The sequence below is a fragment of the Lates calcarifer genome, linkage group LG18 (assembly GCF_001640805.2).
Source record: "Lates calcarifer isolate ASB-BC8 linkage group LG18, TLL_Latcal_v3, whole genome shotgun sequence".
Classification (NCBI taxonomy): Eukaryota; Metazoa; Chordata; class Actinopteri; family Centropomidae; genus Lates; species Lates calcarifer.
The window spans coordinates 11,285,116-11,306,941 of NC_066850.1; the positions used below are offsets into that span (position 1 = coordinate 11,285,116).

The 21,826-nt window shown below is 38.3% G+C and overlaps 2 protein-coding genes across 3 annotated transcripts; one reads left to right on the top strand and one right to left on the bottom strand.

Annotated features, from left to right (window-relative positions):
• Positions 1–719: 719 nt before the first annotated feature.
• zgc:194209 (uncharacterized protein LOC570908 homolog) lies at positions 720–14,242 on the top strand. Of its 2 annotated transcripts, XM_051077772.1 has the most exons (11): positions 720–866; positions 2,248–2,337; positions 2,505–2,626; positions 3,159–3,260; positions 4,008–4,160; positions 4,248–4,363; positions 5,116–5,276; positions 5,366–5,561; positions 6,502–7,672; positions 10,781–10,895; positions 14,097–14,242. In XM_051077772.1, the coding sequence occupies exons 1-9, from the start codon at positions 748–750 to the stop codon at positions 6,709–6,711; spliced, it is 1,269 nt and encodes a 422-aa protein (XP_050933729.1). In that variant the 5' UTR covers positions 720–747; the 3' UTR covers positions 6,712–7,672; positions 10,781–10,895; positions 14,097–14,242. The 2 variants fall into 2 exon arrangements, with proteins under 2 accessions (XP_050933729.1, XP_018550465.2); XM_018694949.2 differs by lacking the exon at positions 14,097–14,242 and having other exon boundaries at positions 10,781–11,289.
• On the bottom strand, positions 11,330–21,384 carry gnsa (glucosamine (N-acetyl)-6-sulfatase a). The gene is made up of 14 exons (XM_018694948.2): positions 21,051–21,384; positions 19,955–20,014; positions 19,618–19,824; positions 18,432–18,497; positions 16,944–17,042; positions 16,397–16,564; positions 16,227–16,309; positions 15,494–15,612; positions 15,276–15,379; positions 14,925–15,026; positions 14,136–14,246; positions 13,926–14,036; positions 13,168–13,328; positions 11,330–12,613 (listed from the first exon to the last, which is right to left on the bottom strand). The coding sequence occupies exons 1-14, from the start codon at positions 21,210–21,212 to the stop codon at positions 12,538–12,540; spliced, it is 1,629 nt and encodes a 542-aa protein (XP_018550464.1). The 5' UTR covers positions 21,213–21,384; the 3' UTR covers positions 11,330–12,537.
• Positions 21,385–21,826: the final 442 nt, after the last annotated feature.

The window sequence follows — 21,826 nt, forward strand, 5'->3', positions numbered from 1 at the left end:
CTGTGAAGCTGCAGGAGTGTTGGAGGAAAAACACCAGGATGAAAGACAGTACTGCCTTCAAAATAAAAGCTTGAAATACGACATAGTTGTCAACGAGGGATCAAGGTTATTTGAGACCGACACGGAGGTAGACATGATGAGAAAATCAACCCCTGTTCAAAGACATGTTTCTAACATAACCTCAGACCCAGTCTCTTTGTGCTCATTTTATGTGTCTCAGATGTTTTGTGTCTCCTTGTGCTCATTTTCTTTCTTAGTACTTTGTGTTTCTTTACAGCCATTTTGTCTTTGTGATCTTGTTTTCCTCTGTGTTGGTGTTTTGCATCTCTTTGTGCTACTTTTGTGTCTCTTTGTTTTTCCCCCTTATTTTTGTAGTTTGATTTATTGCTTATTTATTTAGTAACCTACACCATTATAGCACAATTCTGACTAAGATGAGTTCTGTATTAACACAAAATCTTATTTCTTATACTTGGGATCTGTGTTAAAATCCTTAACACCAGGCTTTCCTGCAGGTGAGAAAATCTTTGACCTAAAATATTTTATTTCCAACATACATAATGCTGATTTTAATCTCATAAAGTCAAACGTTTCCTCAGTAATATAGTCAAGTTAAAACATTGTCTTTTAAAATGGAATCGTTCAGGTATGTCTCACCTGTTCTGACCGGAGAAGTCTGAACATACAGAAGCATAAATGTATTAGGAACTTGTGCACCAGCTTTTATTTTGAAAGTCCGTGTCGGATATGTTTGTTTACACTCTGCTTCTTTTTACACACTTTTCTCATACACACAAACTCACGCTCATTCATCAGACCTTTGTTACTCAGCAAGAAGAAGAGACGCCGACTCAAAACTCAACCATGTAAGTTTGTCACTTTATTGAACTTTAACTCGCACCAAAGTAAAGTCTCAGTTCGAAAGCTCTGCTGGTGTCGCCAAACTGCGTTCGAAAATCTACCAATTTAATGTCTCTTTGTTACACATGTAACAGACGCGCCGTAAAAATCAGTTCATGACAGTTTTGGGAACCATTATGAGTTCGTCTACTTTTCGGCTTTAACATACAGTACATACAGCAGCTTATAAATGAATAAAATAAACTGTAACACTCTGTTCAGCTGTTGCCTAATGTTCAGTACGCCGCTGTGGGCGGTGGGAGATCGTGGTAAAAGTTGAGGTGTTCAGCTAAACACCGACTTCACCACCTGCAAAATATATTAGCATCTGTAATGTGTGCTGGATCCAGGAGAGCATAAAGTCGAGATATTTTAGAATGGAGTTTTGTTTTCTGCAAGATGTCAGGTCACAAAAAGGCTCTCTGTTTAATGACACATCTGCATAAGACAGAACAGCTTTAATTCTTATCAGCACCCCAGTGTTTTCAAAGACACTGGATGTGTCAGACTGATTTGCAAAACCAACTTAAGTTTTATTTAGCGCAGTTTTAAAGGAAAATCCTTCACAAGTCAGTAACAACACAACAACACACAAAGTAACCTGTAAATAAGAAACAGTGACAACAAACCAAGAATATGAACATGTAATGATGCACGCTGCGTCTGTTCCAGTCAGTAAATGCATCATGTAGCTTCAACAAAGCTCTGGCTTAAAGCAGGTAGAGGATAGGTCTATTTTTCTGCACTCAAAGCCACTGTCAGGACATTTAAGAGGAGAAGAGATTTAAGTTTAAAGTGGGACAAAGTGGAGGTTTGTTGAAAATCATGCAAACTGTTGCAAACTCCCTCAGTCAGCGCCTTTGGGGATTTTTGTCTGTTTCCTGCAGAGCTGTCACAACACAACAATGTCACATTTTTTTCCACTCAGACTGTCTGATTGTTACCAAACGCCACACCCGAACCTTTCACCTTCTTTGACCTCTGAAAGGAGGAAACAAAGAACTAGTTTCCATAAAAGTATTCTATACATTTAAAGAGGAAAACATGCAGTGACTACAATCTGCAGTCATATTTATTTAGTTATGTAACAGCAGACTCTTGGTTTGTGTAACTAACATGCAGTGTTACATGTAAGCATCCTACACAAGGTCAAAGTTCACTTCAGCGTGTTTGACTCAACACTGTTGACCTGTGAACTGCAGATAATGAGCTTTTAACATAAGAGAACGGACTCCCTTAGTTTTGTAAGTTGACATTAATAAATGGATTATAGCTGCTGCGTGTGTGTGTGTGTGTGTGTGTGTGTGTGTGTGTCCATGTCTTCATGAGTTTGTGTTCCTCTGACAGGTTCAGTAGGAGAACATTATTCGTGGCTCTGCTCGCTGTGGCTGTTGGAGTTTACCTGCTGCCGTCTCCCATAGACCCCAAACCACATGTGTAAGTGTAGTTAGTTCTTCTGCCTCTATTTTTACTCAGTCTGTCTTATTGTGGTCGTTTGACTGACTCTCTGACAAGAGAAATTAACAGTCACTGAATACAACATGGCTCCGTTTGACTGGCAGTTGTTGATAAGAGGTGATTTAAATCCAGACCTGTTCCTTCAGACTGAAGGGGCCTCCTCCGGCCCTCGAGGGGCCGCTGGCTGTCAACACCCGTCTGCAGAGGGGCCGGAGGCTGTTCACTGGTAAACTACATGGACCAGAATCCTTCACTGCTGATGAGAACGGTGAGTCTGCTGGATTTTATGTGTTTCTGGGTCATACGTGTTTGGTTTTTGACTCGGTCATGAATGGTTTGAATACGACTGCAATTAATGATTATTTTCATCATCGATTAATCTGTTGATTATTTTCATGAGTTACTGATTAACTGTCTTACCTGTAAAATGTCAGATAATAGTGAAAGGTGCCTGCTATGATTTCCCTCAGCAAAAGCAGCAGGTCGTCACTTTTATGAAGCTTTAACCAGTGAATGTTTTGAATTTATTGCTTGTATAATGTCTTATCAGGATTAATCAATTATAAACATGGATTGATCATTGCAGTTTTTACTTTTGCCTGTACTCCAAGTGAGGTATTTTGTCCCTTGTTGGCTCCCATATGTCTGAATGTTAAATTGATCTGTTTCGTTTTATAATGTTTTTCACATTTATTTTTTCAGATATATTTTTCTTTCTCTCTTTCTTAACAAAATAACAAAATTCAGTATATAGCATTTTGTATAGTATATATATATGTGTGTGTGTGTGTGTATTGCAGGTAATGTGTACACAGGAACAGTGGATGGGAAGCTGTGGAGGATCGGTCCTGATGACAGCCTCACTCTCGTCACACAGATGGGGCAGAATCTACCAGAATGTGGTTTGTTCTTCTTCTGTGTTTATTCAGAGACTCGTCCTCTTTTCCTCCATCACTTCAGTTAATCTATAACACCAGGAGTTCATCTTCATTTCTTTTAATATTTACAGTAGATATAAAGGAAAATCATCCTCTGTCTTCTTTGTATCTCAGCTTTTTTTGTGTATTTAATGTGGGATCTGAAGTTTCAACAGTTATGTCTGAAGTCACTTGAGACACTGACTGTCCCAGTACAATAAGGTTGTTGTTTAAACAGCAAAAATTTGATAAAATAACTCACTGGTGAAGAAAATATGGATGAAATTTGTTTTATGAATCTGCAAGTTTCCATCACAAACATTCTGTTTTTTCACTGGTTATTTCCTTAATTACTTAAAGGGACTCTGGTCTGTTAGCAGCATAAATCAGGAGCTTTTTCATGTTTATCCTCTTCATATTTCTTAATATTTTTCTCCTCATTTTGTCTTATTAGAGCCATGTTTTAGTGCAAACTTTAAACTGTTAACTGTCTCTATAAAATCCATAGAAAAATCTGGATATTTTTGAGTGAAAACTATTAATAATTTCAAATCACAAGCGGTAAAACTACATTAACTATGAAAATAAAGATTCAGTTGTTTTCTTTGTAATCACAAAATAATCAGTTGTCTCTCAGCACAGTGTGTTTATAGTTCTCCTCTCCTCAGCTCTGATAAGCATCAGTATCTGTAATATCACACACTAAATATTTTCTGTTTTTTGTGTCTGCAGGCAGCAGCACAGACTATGAGCCAGTTTGCGGTCGTCCTCATGGCGTTCGTCTGGATCGTCTTGGTCAGCTGATTGTTGCTGACTCTTACTTTGGGCTGCACAGTGTCGACCCAGAAACCGGAGAAAAGACTCTGCTGCTGGCTAATTCACAGGGTAAAGTGTGTGATGTGCTGCATGTTAAATAAAGCCCATTTGATTCGAATTTGCAAACAAATTTCTCATCTCTGTCTCTGTCCTCAGGTGCTGATGGCGTTCCCTTTGCCTTTTTAAACGGCCTGGAGATTTCCTCCCAAACTGGGATCATTTATTTCACTGACTCCTCCAGTCGCTGGGGACGCAGACATGTCAAACTGGAGGTGAGGTTCAGGGTCAATCACCTGCACGTCTCAGAGAAAAGGAGACTAAATATGACATTAAAAAGCACCAGAGGCATCTGACAGAGCTGAAAAGAAAGTGAAGTAGCAGGACTGTAGAAAACAGTTAGGCTTCAATTTAAACAGATAACCAAGCAAAAGACAGATGATGTAACCAGGGTTGTTTTTTTCAGCGTTGCTTGGAAACTGCAGCTCTCCAAAAAACGCACAAGGACACTTTTCTTTTTGCTCGTTCCCCTCGCTGGTTTGCTAAAACAGAGCATGCAGAGAGTCCATTCATTTCAACAAGTTGCTGAGCACTGCTGATGAGGACTCGAAGAGAGTCAGTGTTTGCATGCACTTCAAAAATCTGATTATTCCCAACAGAAGAAAACTGATTTCTGAACTACTTCAACAGCAACAGCTCACTGGATTGCAAGAATTAATATGCTATTGCCTATTAGATAGTAAATCCATAGGCAATAACACATTTAGATTCTGAGATATAAAAAATAAAAACAAAAACTTAGATTAGACAAACTAAACTACAAAGCTAAACTAAGCTAAGATTTAAATAAATAAATAAATAAACTACAAAGATATCTTCACTCAGGATTTTAACTCAAGGTCCACAAACTACTTTTTCTGGACATTTCAACCACATCTCACTGTCTTCCTCAGTGAATGGAGTTCACTCAGTTAAAATGGATAAAAAAAATGCTAAGCTAAGCTAAATTAAACTGTTGATGTTTCAGGTGATCGAGTTGAACAGCCTCGGCCGTCTTCTCTCCTACGATCCTCAGACAGGAAGTGTGCAGGTCCTGCTGGACTCTCTCTACATGCCTAACGGTATCGTCCTGTCGCCTGATGACCACTTCCTGTTGCTGGCGGAGACCAGCATCGGACGCATACTGAGGTACAAACCCACACACACTCTCTATGTGATGCAATAAACATCAGTTACTCGGAGGACAAACATTTAGTCGACTCTCACTCTACGCTCAGATATTGGCTGAAGGGCCCAAAGGCCGGTACCAAGGAGGTCGTCATGGACAACATGATCGGTTACCCTGACAACATTCGCCTTAGCGACCATGGAACATTCCTGGTTGGCATAACAACACCACGGTTCAGAAAGCTCATGCCTCCGTTCTTAGATATGATTGCACCGTACCCGACTGTGAAACGCTTCCTGGCCAAGGTCAGTTTGTTTCTCACATTTTAAATGAACATTTTAAAGCTGCTAATATGATGTATATGATCAGACAGATGAGTAGTGCAGAAAATAGTGAGAAATAAATGTTTATTAGCTCCTGAAGTGACTTTTATGAGACCACATGACCACAGAAATCAGCTACTTTCATCTTAACTGTACCAGAAAAGGGTTTCAGACCGCAAAACAAGATGTTAAGCTAAACTAACCTAAAAGGAACAATTAAGCCAGAGCTAAACCAAACTAAAAGTTAAACTTAAGTAGCAAAGCTAAGCTTAATTAGGCTAGGAAAAAAAGAAAGAAAATTAAGTGAAGATATGACAAAGAAAAGCAGCGAATACTCACAGTTGAGGAGCTGAAACCAGAGATATTTTTCATTTTTGGTTTAAGAATTACTGAAACAACTGGTAATAGTTGCTGATGAATGTGCAGATGATTTGATAATGACAATGATCATTAGTTGTAGCCCTGCCTCAGTCCAAAAATGTTAGCTTCTTCAAAACAGATCAAACTCCAAATGCTGATTTTCAAACATTTTAAGCCCATGCAGGAGCTTTTTTTTTTAGTTAGTAGTTAAAATCAAATCTACCTTCCCATGATGCATTTGCTCCCTGTGAAACGCTGTGTGACTCCCAGTTATTTTGTCTGTCATTTAGTGGAGAATAACAGGCTTTGTTTCAGGCTGCACTGAGACTAGATAGTGTGAAATCTGGCAGGACAGGATCAGGACCTTTTAGTAACACACACATTCTCAGTTGAATACACTGCTCTGCCCCACACACACACACACACACACACACACACACACACACACTTACACACTTGAAGGGATAGGTCTGAACTCTTAGTGAACTTTGGGATTTGTCATGACCCGCGATACGAACCAATGAGTTTCCTCTATATCAGCAAACTGTGTTTGTGATTCCAGGTGATTCCTCTGAGTTGGTACAACCTCCTTCTGCCACGCTATGCTCTGGTCCTGGAGCTGGGATTGGACGGTGAGCTTGTGGGAACGCTTCACGACCCTGAAGGCCGCCTGACGTGGGCTATCAGTGACGTCTTCCAGCACCGGGGGAGGACGTACTTGGGTAGCACAGACCTGCCGTTCCTGCCCTTCCTGGAGGGGTGGGAGAGCTGAGGACGGACACAGAGGACTCAATGTATTCATTTTTATTTTAGGACGGTTTAAGGTTCAGTACATGTGGAGCAGCTACAAGGAAATCTGTGGTGCTTCTGGATTTTACATTTCTAAGGTTTTTTAGTCGAGGTTCACGTCTGGAACAATGTGGATGTTGTATTAACCAGACCTTGTGGTTTCAGGTAGGTCTGTATAGCAGGAGAACTAAGAAAAGTCAAATATTCTGTGGGAACAGAAAAAGCCTCCAACAATGATAAAAATCTTATAATGCAGAGTAAAAGGAACACACTTTTTAGTGTAAAAGACATTTTACATATGGACACCAACACTAGTTTTAATTTCCAGAACAGAAAGCTCAATGAAACAGAGATAAATAAAAAAAATTTAATGTCTGTGACTTTTCCCCCATACACCTGAACACATCACCCCAGATGTTTTCATACTTTTGTATATTACTTAGATTTAATTTCATGTGAGTCAAAAGACTAATGTAAACTTTTCTGGCCTGAAAATGGTTTAGAAGAACATATCTTTGGGTGAGTAAACAGTGTGTATAGGTTTATAAAACTTAGTGATTTTTCCTCAATTAGTTTGACATATTCGATTACTTGTGTGAACAACCACGGGAAATACCAAGAATGTGTCTTGGCGGAGTCATCCGAAATCAGCCGAGGTCGGTCTTGACGGCACCTTGCGTATGACGTCAGCAGAAAGCAGCTGGGAGACGTAGGAGGTGATTTTCCACCACGTGGTAAAGGCCATTACGGGCTGTCAAGATGGCCTGCGTTGTTTACCGCTGCTCACACCGATTACACCGAGAAGCTTTTAACGAATAGCAAAAGTTGTTATAAAATATAATAACATATAAGATATTGACCGAAAAACGCGTCTAAAATGGCTGCTTGGCGGAGAGATGGATACGCCTAATGGTCATGTGTGCAGAGACCACCACTTCCCTAAGGTAGCGTATGTGGCTGTGTTTATGTCGCTAACTGTTAGCTTAGGCTACTTTGTGACGTTAAAGTGAAATTTTTCTTTGCTGTTCTGCAAGTGAACAGTAAAACATAGCAACGGTGGCTAACGCAGGCTAAAGACAAAGTCCAGGGTGCAACTATGTCCACTCAGTTGTAGCAGTGTTTTCTCTTAATAGCTGATGTGTTCACATTGTTTGTAGTAGTTGTCGATTTTATTGCTAAATTGTAATTTTATGGGACGTTGACGGGTCTGATAATTTAGCTAAACAAGCTAACTTACGGGGCAGCTGTGGCTCAGGAGGTCGAGCGGGATGCTCACTGATCAGGACAGTCTCGGCTGTGTGTGTGTGAATGGGTGAATGTGACCTGTAATGTAAAAGCGTTTTGACTGGTCGATACTACTAGAAAAGCGCTTTATAAACCCAGTCCATTTATTTACCACTTATCTTATGCTAACACAAGTTGTCACTTGTTGCCAGAGCAACGGTGAATACTGACGTAGGCTCGAGCTGCGCTCTAAATACAGATAAGATACATTGTATTTAGCACAGAACGCATGATTTTAGTGCTTAGTGAATGTGCACTTATAGGTTACTAATACTTTATTGTATAAACTTATTTTAAATTCATTTGAATTCTAATAGTTTAATGATTTTCAAACAGAAACACTTTATTATTTTGGGATACTGCAACTTTTATTTAATACTATGATTGTTGCTTTATGTATTGTACCTTGTTCTAAGCCAGATGAGTTTAACACAACCTTGTTAAACGACCTTGTTTAGTTGTGGTTTTGTTGTTCTCTTTAGGCTTGAATAATGTGTCTGAACACTGTGAAGACTGAAGTTCTACTGACTAAATCCTGTAAATCAGTTAAAATAAATAACAAACTACTGTATGTATAACTTAAAGTTGCCTTTTCCTGACAAGTATCAGTTAAGGTATAAGTGCTGGCTTAGGGTTTTAAGGTTTATCAAAACATTATTATTATTATTATGATTATTATTATTATTATTATACCAAGGAAATCTATTAAATCTGATAAATGTAAAAAAAATGTAAATAAAAAATAATTCAAAAAATATTTAATTATGTTATTTCACTAATTCAGCTAGCCCTAGTCCTGCAAACTGTAAGTGTGCTGATTACTCCCAACAACAACAAACAGCCCACACACTCTCTCTTTGGTGATATCTTGAGAATTTCTTTATTTGGACAAAAACACAAGCCAAAAATACATCATCGTCATCATCATCAAAAACGACTTTGAAAAATAAAATAAAACTAAAAGGTGCCAAAACAACAAAACGGTTCTGACAGATTGGAAAGTGCATCAGTGTATTGAAACAAAGTGATCAGAGTGTATATGTGGAGTCCTGTGGTGTGTAGTGTACTCTCACATGAAATGTTTTTAATTCAGTCCAGTTGTGACTCAGAACAAACTTGACCACAGAGGAAGAAAGAGCTGTATGAACCTATTATCCAAGAGCAACAACAACAGTAGCAGTGGAACAGATACAAACTGTTGATTCACAGGTAACAGCCAGTTTGTTAGTAAGAAAATAATCATTCACAATCAAAATTAACACACACACACAAAATAAGATTCAGTCTTTTAAACAAATCAAATGTCATGCAGATGTAACTCGACAGAGAAACTTTCTGAACGTCACCTTGCCCGGGATTAACCCTGGAAAGTCTCCAAATCAGATCTGCAGAGATTTGATTGTGTTTTAAAAATGTTAATGTCAAAATGTAATATCAGCTCTAGGCAGTTTTAAAGGAATAGTTTGTATGCTTATTTGTGTCCTTGCAGAGAGTTATGAGGAGATTGATGCCACTGTCATGTCTGTCTGTTACATATAAATATGTGGAAAGAATATCAGCCTTCAAAAATCCAAAACCTGAGCTGAGGGAACACTGTAATGGAGATTTCTCTTTTTCAAGTCAGGCCCAAAAAAATAATTAAATTGTTAAAAAAAAAAAACTAAAAAAAAACTAAAAAAAACCCAACTATGATTCAAAGGAAAAAAAATCTGTTCCCATAAGTATATCAAATTTTTCCTCTTTTCATTGTTATTATCTGCTCACTGGTCAAATTAAAATTAAATATTTTGCTTGGGCCTTAAGAAGTTACCACATCAACCCATAGAACAAAATGGGGATGAAAAAACATTAATTTAACTTAAAAAACAAAAAAATAACATAACTGCTGTAAAACTGAAATCTGGTGATAGAAAATACATTTTTCGGTATGTCATACATATATTTTTTTCAAAAATAACTGCCTCCTCCTCTGTCAATCTGTGTATTGAACCAATAAAGTGTTTCAAAACTGGTTCAATGAAATGCTACAAACATGAAATACTTGATTTTAGTTGCCAGATTTTCCACCAACATAGAAATCTCTGCCCATTAAAACAGAGTTGTGGCTTAAATAAACTCGGTATGAGCACGCTGGTGAATTAAAATACAGAGAAAGATAGAGGACAATTAAGAAAAAGACAGTGTTGAAAGTAATGACTGTTAAGTTGAATTTCACAAATGAAAAAGATGCATTAATACTCACAGTTTAGAGAAATATACTGAAATGATGAATTATGTACATCTAGTGCTGGAGACAACAGCCTGTTTGCAGTGGAAGTGATGAAATTAGATTTGTAATTTAAATTGGATGGAGATTTTAACTGATGCTCTGCTGCCAACCAACAATTCTTAGAAAAGTCTTTTTTACAAAAAACCTGTCTGCTATAGAATCACCAGTAGTGATCTTGTATTTCCTGCTGCTCAGATTTGCCATTTATTAGATTTTTGGACCCATATTTTGTCTTCCTCTAAAGCCACCATTACATCACTGGTAGCTTGATTTCAGACCACAGTAACTATTCTGTCATACATCTAGAACAATGTTAACTGTGAAACTAATGGCTGTGGGATGTGTTTTAGGCCTGGGTCTCCATCTCTCTCTAGGCACTCATTGTGTTTCTGTTGGACTGTCTGTTTATGAAGTTTGATTTTCTGTAGGTGGCAATTTTTTCATTAGTTAGGACATGTCTTGCACTTTACTACCTAGTTCTTTTTCTGTTTGTCTCCAGGTACGATCACATCACTCTTCCATTCTATGAATATTTTCTCCCAGTCTATTGAAGCCGCCACAACAGATGAAATCAAGCAGCTTTTGATCTCCATCCCACTGTGATGGATTCACAGGTCAGAATTCACCTTTGTTCACCTTTAAATGAGCAGATGTTTTTACAGTTTGTGGATGCTCTGATCAATATTTATCATATCATTTTTTGGGGCTGTGTGCAAGTGAAGGGCAGTTTAATTGTACAGAAGGGTGAATGTGACCGCACCTTTACTGTATAACAGGATTTTTCTGCTGCATTCGAATGGTCCTCATCAGTTTGTAAAAGGTGGAAATCATGAAGCACTGATGTTCTTGATCACTAATTATCACAAACAAATGGAAGTGATACGTTTTGTGTATGCTGTGTTTATTTACTGTTAACCTGGCTCATCAGTTTATTAGGCCAAAAGCATTCAGTGGAAATGTTACCAATGGCTAATTAATTGCTCATTTGATTTGTTTAGTAAAATACTCAGATTGCATAGCTTTATAGATTTGATTTTTTTCATTTTTGTAAATGTATCATCTTTGATTCTTCACTGTAAAGAAAATGTGGAAACTTGTGATGGACATGTTATTATATTTAATATTTTCTAGGCTGACTGATTAATTGGAGAAATCACACTGTCTGATAAAGGAAATGACCATTATTAAGAGAATTGAAACTTCCTGCTGATAAATTCTCAAGGACCATCCGAATGCACCAAAAATCCCTGTACTTAGACGAGGAAATGAAAAATCTTCTATGGCCACTGTTTGGATCATTGACATGATATTCTGGTAAAGCTTTATTTTATGGGTCCCATATTTTCCTGCTAATTTCCTGGAAACTTTCCTCATAATTTCCCTAAAAAATTGCCGCTGTTTAGCTGCAAGTTACTTTCTCAGAGAAAGTCCTTTCCTATTTGGTGCTAATTATAAGAGAAATAAAGAGTGTTAGTTGATAGTGATATTAACCATTTGCTTGTTACGCTCAAGTTTTTAAGAGAAAGAAAAGGGAATTATGTAACAGGTAAATGAAAAATAGTTCATGAACAGATGTCAATATTGATTGGAGTTTCTTAGACAGATTTACAAAAAAATCTTAATTTTGATTCTTAATTACTTTGAACTGCCAAACATTACAAATCAGTCTGTAAGTATTCATTTGACTGATGTTTATGCTGCATATTGGCTGAAAGACATGCTGACCTGTAGTTTTAAGATGAAAATGCCTTAGTTTTAAGTTTCAAACCTATGATGATCAATGAATACAACACATTAAATACAATAAAAGTTCACATACTCAGCAGTCCATACTTACAAACTTTAAGGAAATTATGAGGAAACTTTTCAGGACCTTAATATAAAATACAGGACCTGTAAAATAAATTGTTAGCAGTTTTCTCAACAGAGAGAACAGATATGTGTCTGTAAGAACTGGGCCAAGTTTAAATCCATCCTTAATGATAATTTGGCTTTTCTGCACACCTACTGACAAACTCACTAAACAGCAGCCCAACCTCAAAGCTTTAAATGATGGGTCCTGGAGCCACAGAGAGGCCTCCATGTCTCCATGGCAACCCACTTATTCCTCAAAATATGACCCCACCTCATCCTTTCTCCATCCATCTATGAAAGCGACTGGCTCAGGAGGCCTGAAAACAAGGCAACAACAGCAGGAAAGGCTGAATACAAAATACAATACAGCCCTTCTTCCTCTGTCTCCTCGTCTGTTCTTCTTTATTTCAGTGTCTGTCTGAGTCTGCTGAGCCGCCAGCTGTGGCTGGTAAACATCTGTCGTGGGTCAAATTTATACCTAAAAAAAAAACAAAAAAACACAGGACAGATTCATTGTTACTCAAATGTTACAAAGACTGTTTTGAAGTTCCATAGAGAAAGCTGTTACAACATTTTTTGTCAATCATTTACACCCAAAAACATGGAAAAATAAGGCCAAGGTTCCAAAATACCAGAGTTATTCTTAAAGAGTTTGTGCCTTGGTATACTGTGGAAATTTTTGGTAACACTTAATTTTACAGTTCCACAATTTTCTAATATTTTCTAGGGAGTTTCCTTGGAAAGAACCATTTCATCTGGTACAAATTATAGGGAAACTCAGACCATGTTATTTCAGAACACCTCCAATTCAGTTCAGTTTTAGTGTAACCTAGGGAGTATGTCAGTGAGTCTAAGGATATTTTTATTTACAATTAAAATTCAAGTTACGAAAGTTATTGAAAGTCAGTAGATAATTCTGAACCTGGTTCACTGTAAACTACAGTTAAAGCAGTAGTAGAAATTCTCTACACAGAAGTAGCCAGCAATGTGAGAAAAATAAATATTTTGTAGATACTGCAACACTGTACAGACCTTGGATCGTACACACCAGGTGTCCGACATGACTGCCCAGAGCAGGACTGCAGCATCATCAGCCTGTGGTTCATCTTCTCCAAGAAGTCCTGGCCAACGGTGTCTGCGATATTGGTCAGCTGGTAGGGGTCGGCTGTCACGTTGTAGACTTCTACAAACACCTACAGGAGATGTACATGGACAGTCTGCTGTTAAACTGTAGACCTAGAAGAACTAAACACAAATAGAGTGGCGTACATTCCTTTTTATAACAGTGTCATTCTTGATACTACCACCAGATGACGCCAGTCTAAAAGAAATGCTGTGAGTCCAGCATCAAACTTTATTCCTTTACTCACTGAGAGCTGTCTCCAGTGCTGGACACACATGCCAATGTTTTGTTTCTATTTCTGTCCCATCTTTTCTTCTGCATGCTAGCTGCTAGTCTTATAATACCACTTTGCGATAATGACTCACTGTAGCATCCAGTCTGCCCTCAGTCCAACATGAGAGGAGGAGGAAGTAACACTGCCCAGAGGATGTATTCTTACCTCTTCTAAACACATCAATGGCTGAAGCTTTTGCTGAGTTAACAGCGATTAATGCCAACATTAGCTATGTAGCGATAGCAAAAACTCACATATCACTTTTAACCCCTCTTTAAGTTACATAATTACTTACAGCACATTGAAACATTCCTAACTCTTTCAGGTCACAAGAAATAATAAGAGCTATTAGGTGAAAAGCAACAGAAGTAAGTTTAATGTTTTCCCCTGTACCTGGTTGTCGTCAAACTCGCAGTACTGCAGGTTGGCAGAGGGGGCGACAGTACGCACACAGGCGTAGGTGTTGTTGTATGAGTCCTCACACACACAGTCTGGAAAACACTCCTACAGAAAGAGAACAAAGAAAAAAGAGATAATTATGTGTTTTCTGCTCTTTCCCTCCAGATAATACTATCATAGTTTAACCTCTCCATCCTGTCATACCGACACTCCGGGTCCCAGCAGAGGGCAGGCAGGGTCAGATACGTTGCTTCCCTCTCCTTCATACTCCACCAGGATGTCTGTTCTCCAGCTGCTGCTGTTCATCTTCCCCTCCTGGTGACACACACACACAGATGTGCAGATTGGTGTGTAGATTTGTACATATTATAGTATTTATAACAACAATCATTTCTGCCTTAAGACGTCATGTAATTTAATCTTATCCTAACACTGATATTAATAATAATGCTCTTAGCCTCAATTGTGAGTCTAATATTTAACTAACCTCTTACTGTTGATGGATTTTCCTCATCTTTACTTTATCTCTGGGAAGCCAGATGATATCTCACTAGTGAGGAGCGTATTATTTTCATATTTTATACAACAAATAAAATAACAATCAATCTGGGCATAAATTGAATAATACAAAATAGTTTTTAAAAAATCATCCTTTTAAAAAAATGTGAGTATTTTTATAGATAAAACATGACTCACTGCCTTTGAAATCCTATTTGGAAATCCGGCTATTAAAACCAGACTTTACCTCACGTGATTTATGATTTTGCAACTGCACAACCTATTTCTTTGCTGATATTTATTAAGAAACTGATTTTGGTGGATAACTGAAGAGAAAATTTGGAGAAATTAAGGGTGTCTGACTAAGGGAGAGAGTTATCATTGTACACTGATAGTATGACCACATCTCTCTGTCCTTGTGATGACACTGGCTTTTCAATTATGCAGATGAACTGTCTGTTTTGTATTAGTCAGACATCAGTGTAGTGATCTCACCATAACGGGCAGGAAGGACATGCCGTCCATCTGTGTCTTGTTGACGTTGAGGCCGGCGATGTCCAGGATGGTTGGACCGAGGTCGACATTTGCCACCAGCATCTGACAACGTGATGAAATCAGTTTAGCTCACGTCAACAAAGACCACAGGGAGGCAGAGGCAGAATAACAGCACAGCAGAATGGATGTTACTGTCTCTGGAGGGTTTCAACAAACTGCAGAGGACAACACTGACAGGTAAATAACCCATTAAAATAAACAATAAAAGCCAGTATAAATTATATTTTCGTTTAACCTTAGGTACAGTTTGAAGCTTGTAAATGACACTACTGTGTGCAAGTGTGTTTGAACCTGGCTGGTCTGGTTGGGTTTGATGTTTGGTCCTCGGACCATGAGAGGAACCCTGATGTCAAACTCATAGAGCTGCCTCTTGTCCAGAGGAAGAGAGAATTGACCTGGAAAAAAAAAACAGAAAGAGGATGACAATAAAGATATAGAATGAGCACACACCTCAAGGAAAGCTACACAATGTAAAACAAACAGGAGCAGGCGTTTGTGTGTGTACACACCAGTGTGATACCCGTTGTCAGAGGTAAAGAAGATGTAGGTGTTGTCCAGTTCACCTCTGAACTCCAACCTCTTCACTATTTTCTCCACCAGGTCGTCCACTGACAGCAGAGTTCGCCACCTACGGGACAACAAGAAACCTGCAGTGACACCAGACTCTTATGGCACAGAAACCTTTTAGAATAAAGGTACATCCCCAACACAAACACCCAGGTGGGAGAGGTGTTTTATATCTGCTATCTTTGCCCATTAAGTATCTGTGGTTCAATTAAGACAAGCAAAAAAGAGTCTGTTTATTCTAATTTAGAAACAGAACAGATTTTTTTAAGTTTTAAAAAGTAGCTACAAAACAACTTCATGAAAAAAATCAAATTAATTTAGCCACTAAACTACTTTGATACTTTGATTCTCTGCTTTTAAATAATTGGTATTGGCTAAACAATGCTTACAAGGTATCTGAAGAATGAATGAGGAAATTACAGTGGCCCTGAGGTTCAACACACAGTAGCTTTTCACAAATGACATTTTCTGAAATGTTGTGTTTTGTCTGTCAAGGCCACCACAAAAAAACAAAAGAAAAAATTGTAAAAGTCAAAACTATGGACAGATAAAAAGATCCTGAGAAAGAGGAGAATTAAGCAAAAAAAAAGGAACAATATGATGATGAGAAAAATGACCAAAAAGAAAGCAGAGGAGGGAAAAGAAAGAGGAAGGTGAGGAGGTTAAGAGACTGACCGTTTCCTGAAGGCATCATCCAGAAACTGAACAGAGGAATTGGACATGGGGGTTTTAGCCTGTCTGATCAACCAGTGTTTGTCCTGAGGAGAGAGAGGAAGTCATCCTGAGGCTCACTAAACTGAAAACAACTGCTATTCAGTTATTCAGAAGAATATGTTAAGTCCTACCTTCCCATGGACGTTGAAGTTGGGGTCTCTGGGGGCCTTGGTGTTGTTGAAGCTGCCCTGGTACTGAGGGGCCGCTGTCCAGGGAGAGTGGGGGGCTGGCGTGGACACCATCATGAAGAATGGCTGGTAGCTGGATTTATACTGGAGGAAGTCCAAAGACATGTTGGCCTGAGAGAGAGAGAGAACTGAAATGTGAATATGATCATTTGCATTTTGGAAATAATTAAATGGATGGACCAGTTAAAGTAATTTAGGAAGAAATTCTCTGGTTCCAGCCTCTCAAATATGAAGATTTGCTGCTTTTCTCAGATTCACATTATTATAAATTAAATATTTTTTGCTTCTGGATTATTAGTCGGACAAAACAGGCAGTTTTGAAGGCCTCACATTAGGATGTAGTAAATTGTGTCGGGAATTTTACATGTTTTTTCTGATATTTAATAAACAAATAATTAATAGAAAGAAAATTGTGATTACTCAGTAATTAAAATAATAATTAGTTGTTGCCCTAAGGATATGAGATGTGATCCTTCATAATGTTTCTCACCAGTACGTCTGTCAGGTAGTCTTTGCTGTAGTCTGCTCCATGTTTCTGAGCCTTCCCGTTCACTGACAGGGTGTAGTTGTAGTATTTAGAGTTCTTCTCCTGGAAAAACACAAAGGTAGTAGGCAGTATTGTACTGTGTATAACTGCCATAAAATACTCTCATAATAAACAACTCAGAGGAAAAAAGCAAAGCATCAGTGTGTCAGCAGCATGTTAGGTGGAGCAGTTTTATAAACATTTTTTTTGCTTTTGGACTTTTTGCTGAGATATTAGATAATTTGAATATTTATTTAAATGAAACTGTGTGAGAAGATTAAAGGGAAAAAATCACTATTTGCAGTCTACTTATCACTGGATGTAGTTTATTTGATTCATACATTCTCTCGAAGCAAGTAAGCAGATCACAGATGTGGCAATTTTCAGATTGATCAGTCACATGAGCTGACACATGATCCAAAATAAGTGTTGAAATCAGTTCTCTCTGGTAGCTGTCTGACATGGTATCCACTCTGAGTCAGGTTTGTTTAAAGAGACAGTGAAGCTGAAACAGGTAAGCAAGGGTTAATATTTATTACTTTACCAGCAGTAAAGTTTAAAATGTCATTCAGTAGACCAACTCAGCAGAGACCACGTAACCTCTGTGTTATGATAAGCTGTCAGGGCATGAGACCTGTTTGCTTAGTGAAGATAAATTTGTCAGCACTGCAGTCGTACTTTGCACATGTCCTCTGTGTAATGACTTCTCTAAGCCAGTTGCAGACAAACTGTAAACACGAGTAAACCTAATTTTAGCCAATCTATTAGTCTGGCTCCTTCTGCGGAGAGCTTGCAGTCACATGACCATATAAACTCAGACTCTGATCAGCACTCTGTGATAATTAAGTTCACAGAGGGATGTTAGTGAGGTAGAACCTCGTACCTAAAATTGTTCCAACAATACAAAGTTTTAAAAGCTCATTCTGGCATTATTATTTATTTGATTTGACCTTTTTCATTACCAAAAATGATTCATCTTTCTCCCATACTTTTATTTAATTCATGTAAAGGTTAGATGAACATCTGATATAACATTTAGAGCAGCACTGGAGACTAAAAACTATCCACCCATACCCAGATAAATAATCAATCAAATAATCAATAAAGTATTCAAATATTCTGCAATAAAGACAGATAAAAGAGAGATACTAGCCCAAAAATATTGTTCTGACCCTCATGCAAGGGAAATGTTTTGCTTTGTCCATGCTTGACTTACTGTATTAACCCTGTTGTGCAAAACAAAGAGAAATAACTCCTTATTTTCTCATGCTTCCTTGTATTGTAAGCTGGTTTAAAACAAGCTGAGCTGGATTTGAATCAGGAAGACGTTTAGTTTTTTTTTTCACCACAGGACCAGTTTGATGTCTACAGGTTTCATTTCATCCCAAACAGTTGCAGGATGTCAGTCAGGAAGGAGCCTAAAAGGTTAAATATGTGAACTCTCAGTCTTACCAGTGCAACCCAGTAGTTCCAGCCTGGAGGAACATGCTCCACTCCACCAGCCTCTGAGTGCCCATACTGAAACACACAAACAGGTGGGGAAATAAGACACAGGACAAGAAAAAGAGAAGAAAAGTTCTGTAGGAAACAGGAGAAAAAAGTAGAAAAAATATACAAATACCAAAAAAATCGAAGGTAGAAAGCTATCTATAAAACATTATCCTAGACCAGTGTGCACAAATGTACGCCACAGATTAATGCTTTATATATAAGGCATCTGGAAACATCTTACATGCCATTCAGATGAGGGCAAAACAGCTGAAAGTGCTCAGTGAATGAGATATGGTGTACTGAAAAAGAGTTGTGCGTTGTGTTAAATTTTGATGGACAGTCAGACAGCCAAAAAAGGTTGTGAAACACTGAAATATAAGACGAAAGAAAGTCCCTGTAAACATCCTAACAAAGAGGATGTCCTCGTTCTCCATTTGATCATCTGTTGATCACAAGAAAAGATGCAACTTTGACTTTCTTGTTAAATCGCATGACAGCACCTCTCATGACTGTTTTCACTTCTAACATCACCTGATGATTACGTTAAAAATCTGCTTTAAAAAAGAAAGTGTTATCCATTTCCATGCACTGTTTCAAACATTTTAGATAAACAACATCTAGGTGATAACAGTTTTTCAAGAATTTGTGACTTAAAGAAGAGGCTTAAAGAGGCTTGCATATAAAAGCAGTTATAAAACGCTGTCATCAACCATGTATGGTGTGAAACTGTAACTGTGGATCACAGTCAATCTTACAGTGCAATCACTGTTCCTTCATCATTTCCCACACTGTATTTTGAAACGACAGCGTCATGCAACTGGAAACGCTGATAAACACATGTAAGAGCAGTTTAATGAACAACAGGAAGTTAATCTGCTTTGTTCTGCAATTAGCAGATGTAAACATAACTAAACCTCTAAGGAAAATGATTTTTTACTCTCGTCATTCTTCAGATAACTCTAGATTTCCATTCTCAACCAACTGAAAATAAAATACTGGGAGAACAAGGGGAACCAACTTTGTTCTGAAGCCAAATGAGGACCTTGATCTTTATTAGCGAACGCAAATTTATACAAAATATTATCCAAACAGAAAGATGCATGTTGCAGGCAGAAGGAAGCCTGGAAATAGTCCCATTGTTCCTCACCTGGTTGAGGTATTTCCCAGCGAAGAAGGTCTGGTAGCCTGCGGAGGCCTTCAGTAAGGCAGGGAAGGTGTGGGCCTCCTCGCTCTTCTGCCAGGCTTTGCTGCTGCAGTTCCCCTCCAAGGTGTTGTTGATGACGTGGTGGTTGTGGGGGTATTTCCCTGTCAGGATGCTGGCTCGACTGGGGCAGCACAGTGGGCTGGCAACATACTGTGGAAGGGGAAAAATGTCAGCAGAAAGACAGAGCGAGGCACAGGAGAAACAGAAAAGAGCTCTTTTTTAAGATGTCTCCCGGGACTGAGCAATGTGAGAGATGATAGTGAGGGCTGATGATACTTACTGCATTTGAGAATGATATCCCTGCATCTCCAATCAGTTTTTTCGTCTTGTTGAGTGGACTCTGGAAGGAAAAGATTTGATGTGATGAGACAAATTTCCCACAATCAAATATCTTATGTTTAATCATTTAGACAGACATTACTTGAATCATTTACTGAGCTCTGTGTCACTCAAATATCCTCAAAAGATGTGAAACAAACTCATTTTCATCAGTCATCAACAAAGACATGATTTAGTGATGAAGCTGCATTTCTCTGTCTTACTGCCTCCATGACTAAGCTTGTTTTCTATGGAGAAAGCCTATTGCATCAGTACCTAACACAGTAACGCTATTTCATCTCATTTAAAAGCATACTAGAAAGAACACTAATGTGTAAATAACCATGTGTTTTATACAAGCACAGATTACATCCTTTTGGAGTACCAATCATTACCCATCACCATCAGTCTAACTGGAAATTATTATAAAGGACCACTACAGCCTCCAAAAGAAACCAACCACCTCCTTAATGACCACCAGAACCTCCTGCAGGCCCACTAGAAACCTGCTGAGGGACCCTTAAAGGACCAAAACTGCATGTAGAATGACCTCATCACTGACTACTACAACTCAAGTATGAATTAGAGACGGACAATCAGCAATTTACAGTATGTTTTCCTTTGTGATGTAACAAAACTTTAACAGAATCAGTTAACCTGTTAGATAAGAAGATCTGTCAGATCATTTCAGAGTGACAACTGCACAAGCTACCAGTCTGTGGACATCTTAAATTCCCATTTAAAAAAGATGTAATTCGGATAGATAAGGGGGTTGTAGAAGGAGTGATGGTGTAAAGGGGTGAAAACTGTGGGAACAGGACTGGAGCAGGTAATCAGGCTGCTGACTCTGTGAGATGCCTAAATGATGTGTCAAACCAGGAATGTGAACTGTCAGCTCGATCGGCCTGCACTAAATGTCAAATTAAGACGAATTGATCACGTATCCCCCCCATGACATGTCTATAAAAATATGTCTAAACATAATGTCACGACTCTAATAAGATACAGAATGATATGCGACATGCACTAAGAGCACTAAATTGATTCAATTCACTGACCAGACCCCCGATTGCGATGTCCAGGTCGTCGGTGAGGATCAAAACAATGTTTGGTCTCCGGTATGATTTGGCAAACACCCCGCTGCCTAGGTTGCTCCACAAAGTGACGCAGATTAGGAGACAATTCAATAACGCAGGCCGACAGGAGCGATCTGAGCCCATTTTCAAGATTCAGTCACAAACCGGCTGATGTCTGTCCGTCTCCTCCCTCCGCTCTGTGCTTTGTAACGGCGTGAAATGTTGTTACTGAGTAAATAGCTCCTGAGGGGAAAAAGACAAGGAACAGACTCGACCCTCTTTCTGTTTAAGACAACACTTCCTGGTCATGTGCTGCTTGGCTACGGAAGCCCGAATCAGCTGATTTGAAGACGCGACCACACCTCCTGCATGACCAATGTGGAGAAATAACTGTTATTTTAAACTCTAACAAAGAATATTATCGTGTATTATCCATGTTGTTTATTGTAGGTTTTATTGCTGCATTGTTATATTTTGTTTTTTCTGTTTTATAACTTTAAGAAATAGCAAAAACAGCTGGTTTCCAAGTTTTTATTCTATTCCTTTAAAATTTAAATCTATAAAAATACAAACTTCAAAAATGGCTTCTTTAAACAAATTCCGTATATAGCGGGAGAGGCTGGAAAAAATACAATAAAACATGATGTACAGCGATTTTATGCTATTGAAAATCTGAAATTTAATTTTTCATATTAACTTTATTAAATAACGTTAAATTGTTTTACAGTAGCTTAGATTCTAAGCGGGTGGTTGCCTGG